The sequence below is a fragment of the Anopheles maculipalpis genome, chromosome 3RL (genome assembly GCF_943734695.1).
Source record: "Anopheles maculipalpis chromosome 3RL, idAnoMacuDA_375_x, whole genome shotgun sequence".
NCBI classification, from domain to species: domain Eukaryota; kingdom Metazoa; phylum Arthropoda; class Insecta; order Diptera; family Culicidae; genus Anopheles; species Anopheles maculipalpis.
Window position 1 is genome coordinate 1,231,670 of NC_064872.1, and position 13,578 is coordinate 1,245,247.

Below are 13,578 nucleotides of genomic sequence, written 5' to 3' on the forward strand. Positions count from 1 at the left end.
GTACGTTTTGATTTAATTTTCCAAAATTCTCTTGACAATAAAGACAGGAAAGCCGAGTTTTGAGTAAATAAATTCAATTAAAATCTTAAACTCAAAGTACATTTACGTTAAATTGCATAGCATCTTTGAGAAAGACTTAGACTTGGTTGTAGAATCACGTAAATACAGTAAATCGTTAAAGTTCACGGACGAATGGAGTCACAGTCTAATGTCACATTTTTGACACCGCCTGTAGATTAATGTCACGATGGTTTGAATTCTCTACATGTTACAACACGAAAATTGGTGTATAAATAATCTCCAACATGGTCAACTTTTGTTCAAGGTCAGCAGGTAAATAAGAAAGGCAATTTTAATGTTACAGGAACGGGTTTTTATTCGCATAATATGGGACCTCACGATGAATCATCGAGTGTTGCAGATGACGATAATAAGAGTACCGTGAGTATTGTTTTTTTTTAAATTTGAAACTATTTATTTTCACTTTAAAATCACTTTCCTGTCCGTTTTCTGTTGGGTATTGAACAATTTTAACAAACAACACAACAGATTTTGGTATATTTGGCTTTAACTGATGTTTCAGATCGTACTGTCCGTTTGAAATCTGTCCAACAGTTCGATATTCTTGTCTGTTCACTTGCACTCCTTTTAGCCGAAGAATCCTCCGAAACCAGGATAACCGTGACCATGGCCGTGTCCGTATCCACCATAACCTCCATAACCATGTCCGCCGTAACCACCGTAACCACCGTGACCATGACCGAATCCATGTCCGCCATGTCCAAGGCTGCCTCCGTACAGTCCGTAGCCACCACCGTATCCCGGATATCCGTGCCCATGTCCACCGTGTCCAAAACCAAAGCCTGGATAACCATAACCTCCGTATCCTCCGTATCCACCTCCAAAGCCTGGATAATCGTGTCGCTTGCTACGATCTGGGCTTGTTTCTTCCGCCGACACACAGCAGCAAAACACTGCCAACAACACAACACACAACCCAATCTGGACCTTCATTCTGGGAGGTAAGTACGTTCACTAGTTGTCCACACAGGTAAGTCTTTAATCACACCTGTTTCTTCGTCACGAGATGATCACTGGATAACGTGACTCGTTCGGTTACAAGATCTTTTTATATGTTTCCGAGCTGCTGGAGGAAATTTTGGCTTTTTTGTTGAAGAAAGAAGGGGTAACAGGGGGTGGGTTTCTGTCCACCGTCTCGGCGGAAACATAGTCTCGCGAAACAATTCGCTGTCTGCAAGGTCTCGCCGCTAGAGCTACCCGGGTAGGGAAAGACACCGACTACCAGGGCCAACGACGACCTTAATGGTGGGAAAGACCGTACCCATACACACTAACAAAAAGAGGTCTCCATTGATTCATCTGGAACTAGTTTTGGAGTTACAAATTTACTAGCCCGAAAAAATACACCCTCATTGGTGCATGGTGCAAGAGAATGCGACCGGAGAGCCCTTTCGAAGGGACTACGGGCTACTAGGGAATTGTGGGTTGGTATGTCTTATGATTGTTGTGCGCTCGTCTTGTTAGGGTGTGTTTTATTTACTTTTGTTACAAGGTTCATGGTTCAAACGTATGTTTTTCTATCTAATTTTCAATTTGTAAGGTTCTTTAAAGGTTTGGGAAGGTTCTCTTTTGTTGTTGCTGGTTTTATGAAGATTCCACTTTAATATTTAAAAACATGAGTTCTTCTGAAGAAAGGAAAACGATAAATTCATTCTTCATTTTAATTTTATTCTTGGATGAAGAAGATAAGAAAGTTATAAAATAACATAAGAAGAAATGCAAAAGATAAAAAGGAACAACGATAATAAATTAATTTATGTCATTTACTACAAATGAATATAACACGAAACTTAAAAATTGTACAATTTTGACAAGAATAATTTATATCTGACGAATCAGGAACATGGTCTGATTGAGTTTTACCAATTGTTGCAATAAAAACCAAAAAACGGTGCGATTTTATTTTTTACATCTACAAACCGGCTTTGCTGTAGAACAATAGCGCATAAAGCATAAAACTCACACCAACACATGCACACAAACACACCAATGCATAGGCTCAGTTGCACACGGTCCTCCAGGTATCTCAGATCGATAAGTTTATCGCAATGCCTCCCTTCCGTTCGTCGCTCGTCTCAAGCGATTCGGCTTCTCCTCTGCGTCCACTGCCATCATCCCGCCGACTGCGACAATTTCCTCCAACACTTCCGATCGTTCCGATCGGTGTATCAAGCGTCACGTTCGGCTTGTTGAAGCTCAACTGAGGTCCACCAACATCCACCCCAATTCCGATCGTCTTCAGTATACCACCAATATCCAGATTTCGCTTGGGCCGTTGAAGGACATTGTGGATCAACTCGGAAGCGTCCTTGGAACGGGATGATGTTGGGACCAACGATCTGCCCTGTAGCGATGGTACCGGTGGCGTGGGTACTGCGTTTCCGCTGATCGGTAGCAGTAGACAAAGCGCACACAGCAGAACTACACCGGGAAGCATGATGCGTTTGGGGTGTACCGTCACCACAAAAAGACTTGTCCGTTATGGTAGGGTTGAAGCCGTTGCTGGGCGATTTTCATGTTGGAATTTAATTGTTCCACCAAATTAGTTTGTTATTCGTGGTTTCGGTAGAGTGAGTTTGTTCTATTAAAGTGTGTTTAGGAGTTCGAAGCGAGCTAATCGTCGCACTCGATAATAGCTATAAAGTTTAACCATTATTTCGAAAAACAAAAAAAAAAAGATGTCAAACTATTTAAACACACAACCATGTGAAATCGTTAGCATTTGGAGTTGGTAAAATCAATACAGTTTTGTCATCACAGCAGGCAAATTAAAATCCGCTGCTCTGCTATTGATCTTGACCATGGCTTCGGTCACATTTCGGGCTGCGGTGGGTCATTTCCTTTTAACTACAACGAGGTTAGCGGCGTCTTATGAATGAAGCGTTGACTCATTCACAATTCGTCAACGCAGCGCTTTTTTCGTCTTTTTCCGTCTCGAAGGTCACCGGTATCCGGAGTGTTAAGTGGTACGACGGAGCAAACCAGAGACATACTAAATTTTACAAATACGGCACTCACCCTGTATGTATGTAGAAGAAGTGGTCACTATAGTGAGATGTGTGGAGGGTGTGATCGATGAGCTTTTCTTCTCACCGAGAGCTTGATTCTCACTCTCGCTAGTGTAGAAATAATCGTTTTGAAGAGTAAAGTCGGTCTCTTTTAATGACACATTAAGAAGTTCAGTTTTGCAGTACTTTATTCTTTTCTTTAATTGAGGTAAAGATCCACAAAAACATTGCGACAAACAATCAGTATTTTAACCTCTAACCTATAAGATTTGGAGCAGTTACCTCCAAGTCAATCTTGAAGCAGCTTTCGCCCTGTAAAAAAGGTGTTGAATATTGAGTCTATCTAATTCTTTTACCAATTCAACTGAAACCACCTTACCTTATCATGCTTAATCATTACGTCGATGATCGATCGTCCTTGCGCTACCAGCAGGTGATGCTTATACTTCTCTAAGCTGTACGTTTGACTTTCATCGGTGCGCACTTCACTCGCCGCCACCGGGCAATGATCCGGCACGCCAAACATGGTGATGATTTCGGCCGCATCCTTATTGCTGGCCGCATCCTCCAGATTCGCACAAATGTCTACCGATTCCTTTACTACTGGCAGTCCGTTCTTGGTGATGGTTACATCCATCTGAGCCTTTTTGAAGCCGGTCGTGCGTGCCGTTGCTCTCGACTTCACCTTACAATCCTCCGTCAGTGAGACGGTTGACTTGGGATCGATCGTCACGACCTGTCCCTCGCCGCCACAGTTGTCGATGCTGTGTACGATCAACTCATATCCACCGTTCTGTTTAACAAAAGAAGTAGAAAGGGTGTTTAGCTTGATGAAGAAGAAGTTGGCTTATTTTTTGGTTTCCTCCTTACACAAGCTCTGGCTCTTCTGGCGTGACACAGAAAAAGAATCGCCAAAAAGACAAATATACTTCGGCACGAGTTCATCGCGGTGCTGATTAGTAGTGGCGCAAAACTTCACAACTAAATTAACGAGCTGCTTTATGCACTGGTTTATATTTGAAATTCCGCGTGCAACGCGTTCGAATGCAACTACATTTCCGGTGTAATTAAGTGCAATGCTTATCGGGAGATACTGTACTACGCTAGCGAGACAGTCATATAATGATATTAGGTCTGGTGCTGCTGAGCAAAACAAAAAATTGTTATGAAATTAAATCAGTACATACCGTCATTGATGATGATATTGTTTTGCTGATTTACAGTATCATATTTTATTCGGATGCAAATTTACACAGCTTGTACAGATTGTTCGATAAATAGAATCTCCTGCCGATATATTTCTAGCTTTATAGAATTCAAATCTATATATTATTCTTCGGAACATCACCGAACAAATAATTACTCCTATAATTACTCAATACAGGAAGAGTTCAGGTTTTGCAAACAAAAAGCGTGCTATTTCAATCAATGCGGCATTAAATTTACATGATCTCTCTTTAATTGCTTCATTAATCTTCTATTCATTCCAAACTCCAATCGAGTTAAAGGTGTTTAAATATTTACTAGATTTATGTGATTTTATTTCGAAACATCCATTTCAATTTTGATACAGCTTTTACCCTGAAATGGTAGGAGCAGTTAATGACATATTCTTCCTTAAGTTGTCGAGAATACAAACCGTATCATGATCGAGATTTACTTCAACCGCCACGGACCCTTTCATAATGCCCATCATCTTCTTGAAACGGTTCATAGAAATCTTTTTGTTCGGGTCGGCGCAGAGCTCATTCTGAAATGGATTAATTTTGTGCAAGCTGAACAGCTTTGTACAGCTCAAAGATTCACGCTAATCCTTACCTCACTCTGAGGACATACGCCACCGGGAAAGAAATCTCCAATGAATGGTATCTTAGATCCCGTTTTGCAGAGGTCAATCGGTTTCTTGAACAATTCATTCCCATTCTTCGACACACGGATGGTGCCGGATGCTGTGTTGAAGTCTTTCACCTTCACGCATCCTTGCATCATGAGGGAACAATCATCCTGCATGGTTAGGGCAGCATCATCCGTCAGCGTAATAATTCCATCCGGACCGGCACAGTTCTCAATGCTGTTCACCTTAATGGAATTCTGTACACCAAAGGAATACATTTCTAAAGACAATCCACAAGTCAAGAGGATTTGTTTCCAATAGATACATACACAAGCTAGAGAGCCATGTGCAACTGTGCTTATGATGAACAGAGCGCATAGATATAAATTTGTGGACACCATATTTCCTGGTACGTTTGTTTGGATGAACAGCACTCCTAACTTTGGTGAGCAAACAGGCCTAAGTTATAGAGTTATATACTTAAATGCCACAGGAAATGAAAGCTTGATTAGCTTTCTATGGAGTGACCAAACCAATAATTACTATTCCGTCGCTCTGGATTTCAGTTCGAATCTATAATTTAATTTTACGGTTTGATAGTGTTAAAGCGTATTTCCTATGCGCTAGATTCTAACATATCAAAAGCAATTTTGCATTGATAAACAATAGTAGTTTGTATTGAAGTGTTGATCAGTAAAGTGTGATTTTGTAATCAACTTTTAGTGGGGTCCTATATTCCTCGGGGACTTCCGGCTAATTTCTTTCCAATCTTTTAGTGGAGTCTTCCTGTGATCCATTCTATAGTTTGTGTTCACGTTTTCGGGGTGATCCTATGATCTAGTGGCTCGACATCCGGCTAGATTAGAGTTCCTTGTTTCTAGGACTATGTCATGGGATCCGGAATGGGAATCAAATTGCTTCGGGAACGTTCTTCCTTACGCCAGACTGATGGTCCAGAGCTACGCATAAACCAAGGCATAGATAACAAACATAGCTGACCAATAATCTTCCACGGTTGACACGCCAAAGAAAAACTGTATGATGATGGTTTAACACCGTAACAGCTTTAAAATAATTGTATCATGAACCTTTTACTTCACCTAGTTGTAATCGAAATGATCTTTTGAAGTTATATGATACTTTGCACATATTCCAGCGCAAAAGAGACTTGTTTGCGTCGTACACAAATTGTAAAACATATTTTTATTCTTCAAACAAAACAATAATCACGATTGATCGTTGGTATATTTCTATTGGGCTAATGGGTCCAATTGCTGTCGTCCTATTTGGTTATGTCGAAACGAATTTTGAAGCAACTTTTACCCTGCAATTCATAATAAAGAAGGAGCAAATGCTAATTCAATGTCGATCATCTCTATAGAATTCGTAGGATGATTACCGAATCATGCTGGACTGAAACGTCCACAGCGATGGCGCCCCGTGCCAGAGGAAGATATTGCTTGAAGCGATTGATATTCACCGCCTGGCTAGGCTCGGTGCATATTTGACCCTGAAACGAGAAGAATATTAGTATGAGAGCTCAGAATAAAGAAAAGTTCGTCTCGTGATTCCTTTACCGCACTGATAGGACACTTCTCGGGTACACCCAAACTGCGCAACACCTCCGCAATGTTTTCCGTACGCCTTGGACGGGAGGCCTGGTCACAGATGTCGGCCGATCCTTGCAGCACCTGCACACCGTCCTTGGAAATGGTGTACTTTGCGTTGCCCGTCTTAAAGTCCTTAAACCGCACACAGCCACGCGATTTGATTTCGCAATTTTTCGTCAACACTACGGTAAAGTTTTCATCGGCAGTTATGACGGCATCCGAACCGGCGCAGTTCTCTATCTTTTTCACCCGTATCTTGTAGCCACCGTTCTGTTGGAATGTACAAACGTGGACGGTTATTACAAATCGAAGCAGGAGTCATTACTAGTAGCAAGTTGTTGCGCGATCACAGTCACTATGGAAACGAGCAAATACCTACACAAGCCATAACAACTCCCAACAGCCCAGTACAGCAAAGAATGATTGCAAATCTCGCCACAGCCGATTGCTGTGACAATCCCGCACGACTCGCCCTGGAGCCCATTTTGGAAGTATTGCACGAGATTTTTTGATCGGGTTCGTCGGCACACAATAATCGATTACACGTGGGAGCAGCGATCAACTGGACCGGAAAACATATGCCACCTGTTATCGAGATGAAAAATCACTCACTAGCACCTGATACTGTACAGAGCAGCGGTTTGCGTGACATCCAGACACTTGCCAGTGGGAAGATATCGCTCGAATCCCGTGTCGGTCGCAAGCGTGTCGAGTGGAATCACTCTTCGTACGGACGGCGTTGTTTATTTATGACCGAAAATCGAACTGCGGATCCATCCCCACGATCGAGCGTTCTTTCGTCAGTGGGAGTTTGTGTGGCTTGCTGACGTGTGAGTAGTAGCAGTAGTACACAGTGCACGAATACACATACACCCCCCTCGGAGTGGCGTTCTGATGTACGGGGAAGACCACGTCTGACTAATGCCCATCTACCTGTGGCAGATTAGAATGCGTGTTAGAACTACAGGTTGGTGATGGTGCTGCAACAAACAGTGCGCAAATCAAGATAGATGTGGTTGATCAATTAAAGTTGAATTATTTACCACCGTGTGCGCCCAGGTCCGTAGCGAGCGTAAAGTCTAATCCCCCATGGAGGCATTGTTCTTGATCGAGGATTTGAAGGTGAGTCTTTGATGATTGTGTTTGGGAGGTTGCAAGAATTGTGAAAAACCCTACTTGAAAAATCCTCGCTTCTCACGGTTTGATGAAAGTTTCCTCAAGCTTTGGATTTCTAGACTATTTTCCCGGGAAGCATTTTAATTTCCGCATCGTACGTCACTCGTCACAGGCGACAGGAATAGTAAAAAGTTGATAAGCACAATTTCCTGAGATGCTTACCGGGAATCGTTGAATATGTTGGATAGTTGCAATGCAACTCCACTCCCAACTCAGTCGACAGCGTCTACGGGGGACGGGTGCGACACTATCACGTACCTGACGTGCACGATGAACCGCCGTAAAGTAAATATTCCACTCATTATAATACTACCAGTGACGATCGACGACATGAGAATAACTCCTGAACATTGATGGGATGTTCGACCAGCGATCGATCGCTACCTGTCCGGTTATTAATCGCATCCATACACGTGATCAATACCAGAACCATCTCACCTGAAGCAATCGGGTTGGCAGGCGCTAAGGTTCTAGCTAATGGTGAAGAGATTAGTGCCCATTCGGGGAAAGGTCAGCAAAGTTGCACCGGGAATGAGCTTCATGTATAATCGCCCTAGGGTGTGTTTGGACTGGTTTTATTGCAATACCGGGAAGGTCATGATCCAGGGATGTGTATGATAGGCTCGTTAAAGTGTACTATGTATCCTCGGGTGTTTCCCCCCAGTTAGGGTAATGAAGCGTTTGAGAATCTGTGATTGAGAAATGGTCTCATAAGTGTCATATTATTTAAATTCATTATCAATGAATAGAAAACAACGTACTATTTGGCGATTAATTGCTGAAAGGGGTTATATTTATGCATATGATTTGAAGCGCATTTCAAATGATTCACGAATGGAATTAATTGGCGAAGGATTTTTCTACCTCGATACATGAATTATATATCCGTTTTATTAAAACCGTAGTTCAAAAGACTCACTACAAATTTAGTGTTGAAAGACACATTTATTAACGACCACACTTTGCATAAATTTAGTTCACACTCTACTTCCGGCATTTGCATATGCAGTTTGTATGCAACAGCTTGTGTTTGAAATATTTCAAGCTGAAGAGATGAATTATTTCACGTTCGAAACGGAAGACATGGTTGGGTGACGTTGTACATTTTTAACTAAAGAACAGAACATTTTAAGTGCCTTCAAATACTCTTTGAATAATCTGTGATATAGTTGTAATATTTCTTAGTAAATTATTCTTAGAACAAATTGTTTAAATTATCTTTTTCAGCCGAAAGACTCCAAAAACAAGTTTGAAGATCAGCCACGTGGTAGTTGGCATGAGGAGAGTCAAAAAAGCTGCCGCTGCGTTGCTTTTATCTGCTCTATGGAGCAAAAAGAGGTGAAGTATTCAGAATAAAAGCTATAGATTGATTCAATACGTTGATTAACTCTAGAATAATCCATTTAAGGCTTTAGATTCTTCAACATTATAACCAAAATACTACATTTCTGTAGAACATCCCTATCATGTAATCATGCTCAGCGAAACATTTCAACTCCAAACGCGAGAGGATTGGTTTCGTGAGAGAGAATCATTGCCGGATGCTGAGAGCATCAACTGTTAACCGATGTTCCCGGCTTCGCGTACGATCAGTACACTTCGGGATGTTGATCCGTGCGGTTGGTTGTGATCGGTCTTTCGGTTCGCGTCAAGTTCGAAACAAGTAATCTGGTGAAGCCAGTGTGAAAGTTGACATGTTTTGTCAGTACAGTACTAATGGATGGAAACAAAAGAGAGCAAGTGCGTGTGTTAGTGTAGTGTAACTCCCTTAATGCACAAAACAAATCCACATGAAACCATTCACCGCTGCACGCGGTCGCTGTGATGATCTTGCCATTGCGTCCTGAGCCGGCAATCGGCCGACCGGTGTGCGTTCCTTCGACTGGAGCTTAAAATAGCCAAATCCGCGAGTGCACCAAACCGAATCCGCGAATTCTGGCAAACGGCGGTCGGACGTTCTGTCACCGGTGCCGCCGAAGCCGTACGCCGTGTGCCGGAAAATCGAGAAGGAAACTCAACGCGCTCAACAGTGGTGTGTGTTGGTGTTGGTGATTTGGCTTCACGATATTTGCCGATAAGATACGGTTGCGAAAATGAGCCACTGAGAGCGCTCGGTGTGTGATGGTGGGTGGAGGCACCTGTCGAAGTGATCGAAGTGCGTGAGAAATTATCGATCAACCACTACTACCACCGTTGGTCCGTTGGTGCGATCAATAGGTACACTTTCTGAAGTGGCAAAAGGCGGAGAAAAATGTGATCACGCATCACGAGGTAATTGTTGTGCATCGTGGCGGCGTTGTTGCAAAGGTCAGTACGTGTGTGGGTTGGCAGGGAGTGTTTTTCAGTGAATAAAGTTGTTAAACGTGCAGAGCGAACGAGAGCAAGAGGGAGAGGAAAAGGGAGAGCGAAAAGAATTTTTGGCGTATAGAACGAAAAAGCCTCGCACTAATTGACACGGCCCTGGACAGAAAGGGCTAAGGAAACATTTTTTTCGCAAAACAAGCCGGTGCCTCAGTGCAGCATACGAACGTCTGGCGAAAGAAAGTAATTATAGACGCCCTTATCAATGCAATGCCATTTTTCATCGCGCCTTCCTCGTGGACGCAGCCAGCACTGTTAGTGCAGAAAGCAGTTCCTCGGCACACCACTGTCGATGACGGTGTCGGCGATGATGCTGATGATGATGATGACGGTGGTACTGCAGACGACGGTTCCTGAATTGGTAGAATACGCGGTCGGTGCTGATCAGGTCAGTAAGTGGATGCTTTTTGCGTCCTAAAATCATACGAAATGAAAGGGCTTGGGCCGTGGTTTTATTAACCACTTGTTTCGTGGCATAATCGAGCACATTATTTGCTCGTTTGCTGAATGAGAAACATTCCATTTGCCTGTCGGGTATCATCCTTAACAGCATCTCGGATATTTACTCTTGCTTTTCTTTGACCTTTCGTGTGCGCCTCTGTGCCTGTGTGTATGTAATGTATGGAATGTTTGGTCATTTGTGTGTGAGACAAAGCGGAAGACAAATGAGACGAAAGTTTAAGGATGCCTCTACCCCGACCCAGAGGAACGTTGATATGGACGTATTTTGACAACGCACAGCACATCCCGAAACCCAATGGCCAAATGTTTACCGATGTGACCTTTCGCGTTTATTGACAGCAATAAAAACAATGCATCGTAGGTGTTGTTTTTCCCGCCCTAAAATCACACCTTTTTCCCCAGGCGATACTGTAAACGTCATTTTGTAGAGTTTTTGGGAAAATGAATAAACTGGAGAACTTTCTCGCAGATCGGTTTGTGAGTGATGAAGTTAGTTGGGATGTTAAATCGATAGAAATTTTCTCGTCAAATGCGAGAATCCTACAATCTTATAGTTCATTTCTAATTCTCATACATTTTATAGTTCGAATAGAATCCATATCTGCATACGTATTCCTTCATTATTCATCGAATATCTAACGCTCATTCGAACGTTTTTTCACGTATTGAATTAAAGTGGTTGTTCGATGACTAGTTCAAGCGGAGATTTAAATGTTCGCATGGAATACATTAAGAGTAGATCACCCCATCGCACACTGTCTGACGCCCGGAGTTATCAGAGACTGGTTTGTTTTGTAGCAAATAGCAACGAATCTCTTATTCCGACTCCGTCTCCGGATACAACCCGGCCCGGCAGGCTGATAGATTAGTGGATCACATTTGTACCACCCTGGCTGATCAAAATATCGACTCGAATTGAATAATAGGGGTATTTTCGGCACACAGGCCAATAAACCTTTTTTCAACAGCATCGGAAGCGACCAACGATAGCGATAACACGGGACGGCATTCTGCCGGTCTCCGAGAACCGGTTTGAGATTTTTTTTTGTACTTCTAGACACATTCTGCAGGTGCCCCACCGGGGGTAGCCGGGCAGCTGATTTTTGACATTCGATCTCTAGAAAAACAAGCTCGAACATCGCTCCGAGGTCGTTCGTTACCGGTTCGGAATAGTCGAAAAAGAAACGCGTGCGTGCTGGCGATGAGCCTGGTGCCTCGATCACAAGAGCAGGAATGAAAGAGAGGAAAAAGAACGGTAGAGATTGATCAAATTTTTATGACTCGGGTATATATAAAAATCAGCACCAGTAGCGTAATGGTGCTGATTTTCACGTGTCATCAACTGTTTATCGATCGGAATAAAACTATGCCGGGAGCACGTTTTTGGGTGCAGAGTCTGTTTTTGAGGTATTAGAAGAGATCTAATGTTTAGTACGTAATTAACATTTGCTTTCATTTTGTTTTGTTTCCTTTTTTAGATGATTTCGCCCACCATTAGTGACAAGTGAGTGTGCTGCTGCCTAGACGACGATAGTCGGTCGAGTCGCGTGGTGCAAGTGCTTTTGGTGATAAGTAAGCAAAGTGAAGGAAGCAAAGAAGTGTGCCAAGAATGCAAGAAGCAAGTGCGTTGCCCGCAGTGTTGCAGTGATTAGCGTGCGATTTGGTGCGAATATTGTGATCAGTTTCACACAACACAAAAAGCGGAAGCGAATCCAAGAGAAAAGGAAATCGTGTGTGATTGTGTGTGTATGTGTGTGCAAGCGATAGAAAATAGAAAAAAAAAGTGAGAATGAGATTTAAAATGTGTTCCGCACGACGATGCGATCTCGTGTTGTGGTGGTGTGCATTGGTGACGTTGCTGTTGGTACTAATCGTTGGTGCCGTGGCCGGGATCCGTCGCGATCATGACGATATGTCGGTGGAGGAGATGCTGCGACGGGAAAGCCGTGATGCAGACCAGCACGAGTACGACGAGAGTTCGATCGGTGGATCGAGTCACAGTACAGGCGAGGGTCTTGACATGGGTGCCCTTCCGGTACTGATACGGAATCGACCACGGCGAACGAAACAAATATGGCGACAGCATCGGACCCGGCACTCCGGGCGGCAAGGTACGCGTATTCGATTTTTAATTAGAATAAGAATTCTGAAGCGGAGAGAGCTACTAGCAAGGAACGCTTTGGTTTGGTGTGCCCAGAGAGTCGTGAGATTTTAATTTGTGACTGTTAATTATAGGGTTGTACGTGCTAATGAAGTTACAATATCCTACGGTGTTATGAATAATGGGCGCTAGTTTAACATCGTTGGGCATTGACTGTGGATGTTGTGTTTATTTCAGTTCACTTCTGGCCAATCATTTACTGACCGTGAAGAACAAATCCACAACAGTAAAATGAGTTAAAAAATAATGTGGAAAAAGAACTACAACTCCTCGAATTCTCGTTTTATTAAAGCAAACCTTGCCTGACTATTGTACCCGGAATAGCGCTGGCGTTAGGAACAAAGCACGTTTAAAACGCATTTTTTTGTATCTGGTTCTTCCCAACAAGATTCGTCCCTCGTTCACGTGCTCAAGAACACATGCTTGTTGAGAATGTGAATAGACGTCTCTCGGGGCGCGTGTGGAGCGCGGACACCGGGTCCCGAAATGCCAACAATCGGCTTTTTAATTGCTTACATTCCGGTGCGCATTGTTGAGTGCGTTATTGTATGGGACCGAGTGAGTGCGTTTTCCTGGAATTGAGAAGCGCTTCCTGCGCCGTTTTGAAACGCTTAGCACGACGGTACGAAGGACACATACCGAATGAATCTATCTGGTGAGCATCTGGTGGCCGGTAGTTCGCTGCGATTGCTGCTGGTTTTCCTGCTGCCATTCCGGGACTCCGAAGCTCCGGATAGGTAGGTGTGATAAAGGAACACATAAATCTACCACCCGCATGGTGGTACCCTGGGCTGAGTGGTATAGAGGCGGCTGACGAGAGCTTACGTTTTGGTTTTTGTTTTTTATCAAGGACAGTACGAAAGCCGACCCGAACGCTTCCTGAGC

The 13,578-nt window shown here is 43.2% G+C and overlaps 5 protein-coding genes across 5 annotated transcripts in view; 1 reads left to right on the forward strand and 4 right to left on the reverse strand.

Annotated features, from left to right (window-relative positions):
- Positions 1–552: 552 nt before the first annotated feature.
- On the reverse strand, positions 553–1,014 carry LOC126565644 (uncharacterized). Its single transcript, XM_050222841.1, has one exon. It carries the CDS (start codon positions 1,012–1,014, stop codon positions 649–651), a length of 366 nt encoding a protein of 121 aa, XP_050078798.1. The 3' UTR covers positions 553–648.
- A 2,318-nt stretch (positions 1,015–3,332) lies between these two features.
- Positions 3,333–4,034, reverse strand: LOC126565476 (uncharacterized). Its single transcript, XM_050222657.1, has 3 exons — positions 3,960–4,034; positions 3,469–3,882; positions 3,333–3,401 (listed from the first exon to the last, which is right to left on the reverse strand). Exons 1-3 carry the CDS (start codon positions 4,032–4,034, stop codon positions 3,345–3,347), a joined length of 546 nt encoding a protein of 181 aa, XP_050078614.1. The 3' UTR covers positions 3,333–3,344.
- Positions 4,035–4,628: 594 nt separating this feature from the next.
- On the reverse strand, positions 4,629–5,324 carry LOC126565561 (uncharacterized). Its single transcript, XM_050222752.1, has 4 exons — positions 5,253–5,324; positions 4,908–5,180; positions 4,729–4,839; positions 4,629–4,670 (listed from the first exon to the last, which is right to left on the reverse strand). The coding sequence occupies exons 1-4, from the start codon at positions 5,322–5,324 to the stop codon at positions 4,629–4,631; spliced, it is 498 nt and encodes a 165-aa protein (XP_050078709.1).
- An 848-nt stretch (positions 5,325–6,172) lies between these two features.
- On the reverse strand, positions 6,173–7,029 carry LOC126565461 (uncharacterized). Its single transcript, XM_050222643.1, has 4 exons — positions 6,913–7,029; positions 6,501–6,803; positions 6,323–6,433; positions 6,173–6,247 (listed from the first exon to the last, which is right to left on the reverse strand). The coding sequence occupies exons 1-4, from the start codon at positions 7,015–7,017 to the stop codon at positions 6,206–6,208; spliced, it is 561 nt and encodes a 186-aa protein (XP_050078600.1). The 5' UTR covers positions 7,018–7,029; the 3' UTR covers positions 6,173–6,205.
- A 5,285-nt stretch (positions 7,030–12,314) lies between these two features.
- Positions 12,315–13,578, forward strand: part of LOC126565760 (laminin subunit alpha-1) — a 71,260-nt gene continuing 69,996 nt past the window's right edge. Inside the window, exon 1 of the mRNA XM_050222967.1 lies at positions 12,315–12,643. Coding sequence (XP_050078924.1) covers positions 12,322–12,643 — 322 coding nt within the window. The 5' untranslated portion in view covers positions 12,315–12,321. The remainder of the gene's footprint in view (positions 12,644–13,578) is intronic.

What these genes read in the sequence shown, in the direction of transcription:
- LOC126565476 (XM_050222657.1), bottom strand. Translation starts at nt 4,034, where the DNA reads ATGAACTCGTGCCGAAGTATATTTGTCTTTTTGGCGATTCTTTTTCTG. An exon ending in CCAGAAGAGCCAGAGCTTGT is followed by an intron (nt 3,883 to 3,959) that starts GTAAGGAGGAAA and finishes TTTGTTAAACAG; the next exon opens with AACGGTGGATATGAGTTGAT. An exon ending in TAATGATTAAGCATGATAAG is followed by an intron (nt 3,402 to 3,468) that starts GTAAGGTGGTTT and finishes CCTTTTTTACAG; the next exon opens with GGCGAAAGCTGCTTCAAGAT.
- LOC126565561 (XM_050222752.1), bottom strand. Translation starts at nt 5,324, where the DNA reads ATGGTGTCCACAAATTTATATCTATGCGCTCTGTTCATCATAAGCACA. An exon ending in CACATGGCTCTCTAGCTTGT is followed by an intron (nt 5,181 to 5,252) that starts GTATGTATCTAT and finishes TTTGGTGTACAG; the next exon opens with AATTCCATTAAGGTGAACAG. An exon ending in GCGTATGTCCTCAGAGTGAG is followed by an intron (nt 4,840 to 4,907) that starts GTAAGGATTAGC and finishes AATCCATTTCAG; the next exon opens with AATGAGCTCTGCGCCGACCC.
- LOC126565644 (XM_050222841.1), bottom strand. Translation starts at nt 1,014, where the DNA reads ATGAAGGTCCAGATTGGGTTGTGTGTTGTGTTGTTGGCAGTGTTTTGC.
- LOC126565461 (XM_050222643.1), bottom strand. Translation starts at nt 7,017, where the DNA reads ATGGGCTCCAGGGCGAGTCGTGCGGGATTGTCACAGCAATCGGCTGTG. An exon ending in TGGGAGTTGTTATGGCTTGT is followed by an intron (nt 6,804 to 6,912) that starts GTAGGTATTTGC and finishes ACATTCCAACAG; the next exon opens with AACGGTGGCTACAAGATACG. An exon ending in AGAAGTGTCCTATCAGTGCG is followed by an intron (nt 6,434 to 6,500) that starts GTAAAGGAATCA and finishes TTCTCGTTTCAG; the next exon opens with GGTCAAATATGCACCGAGCC.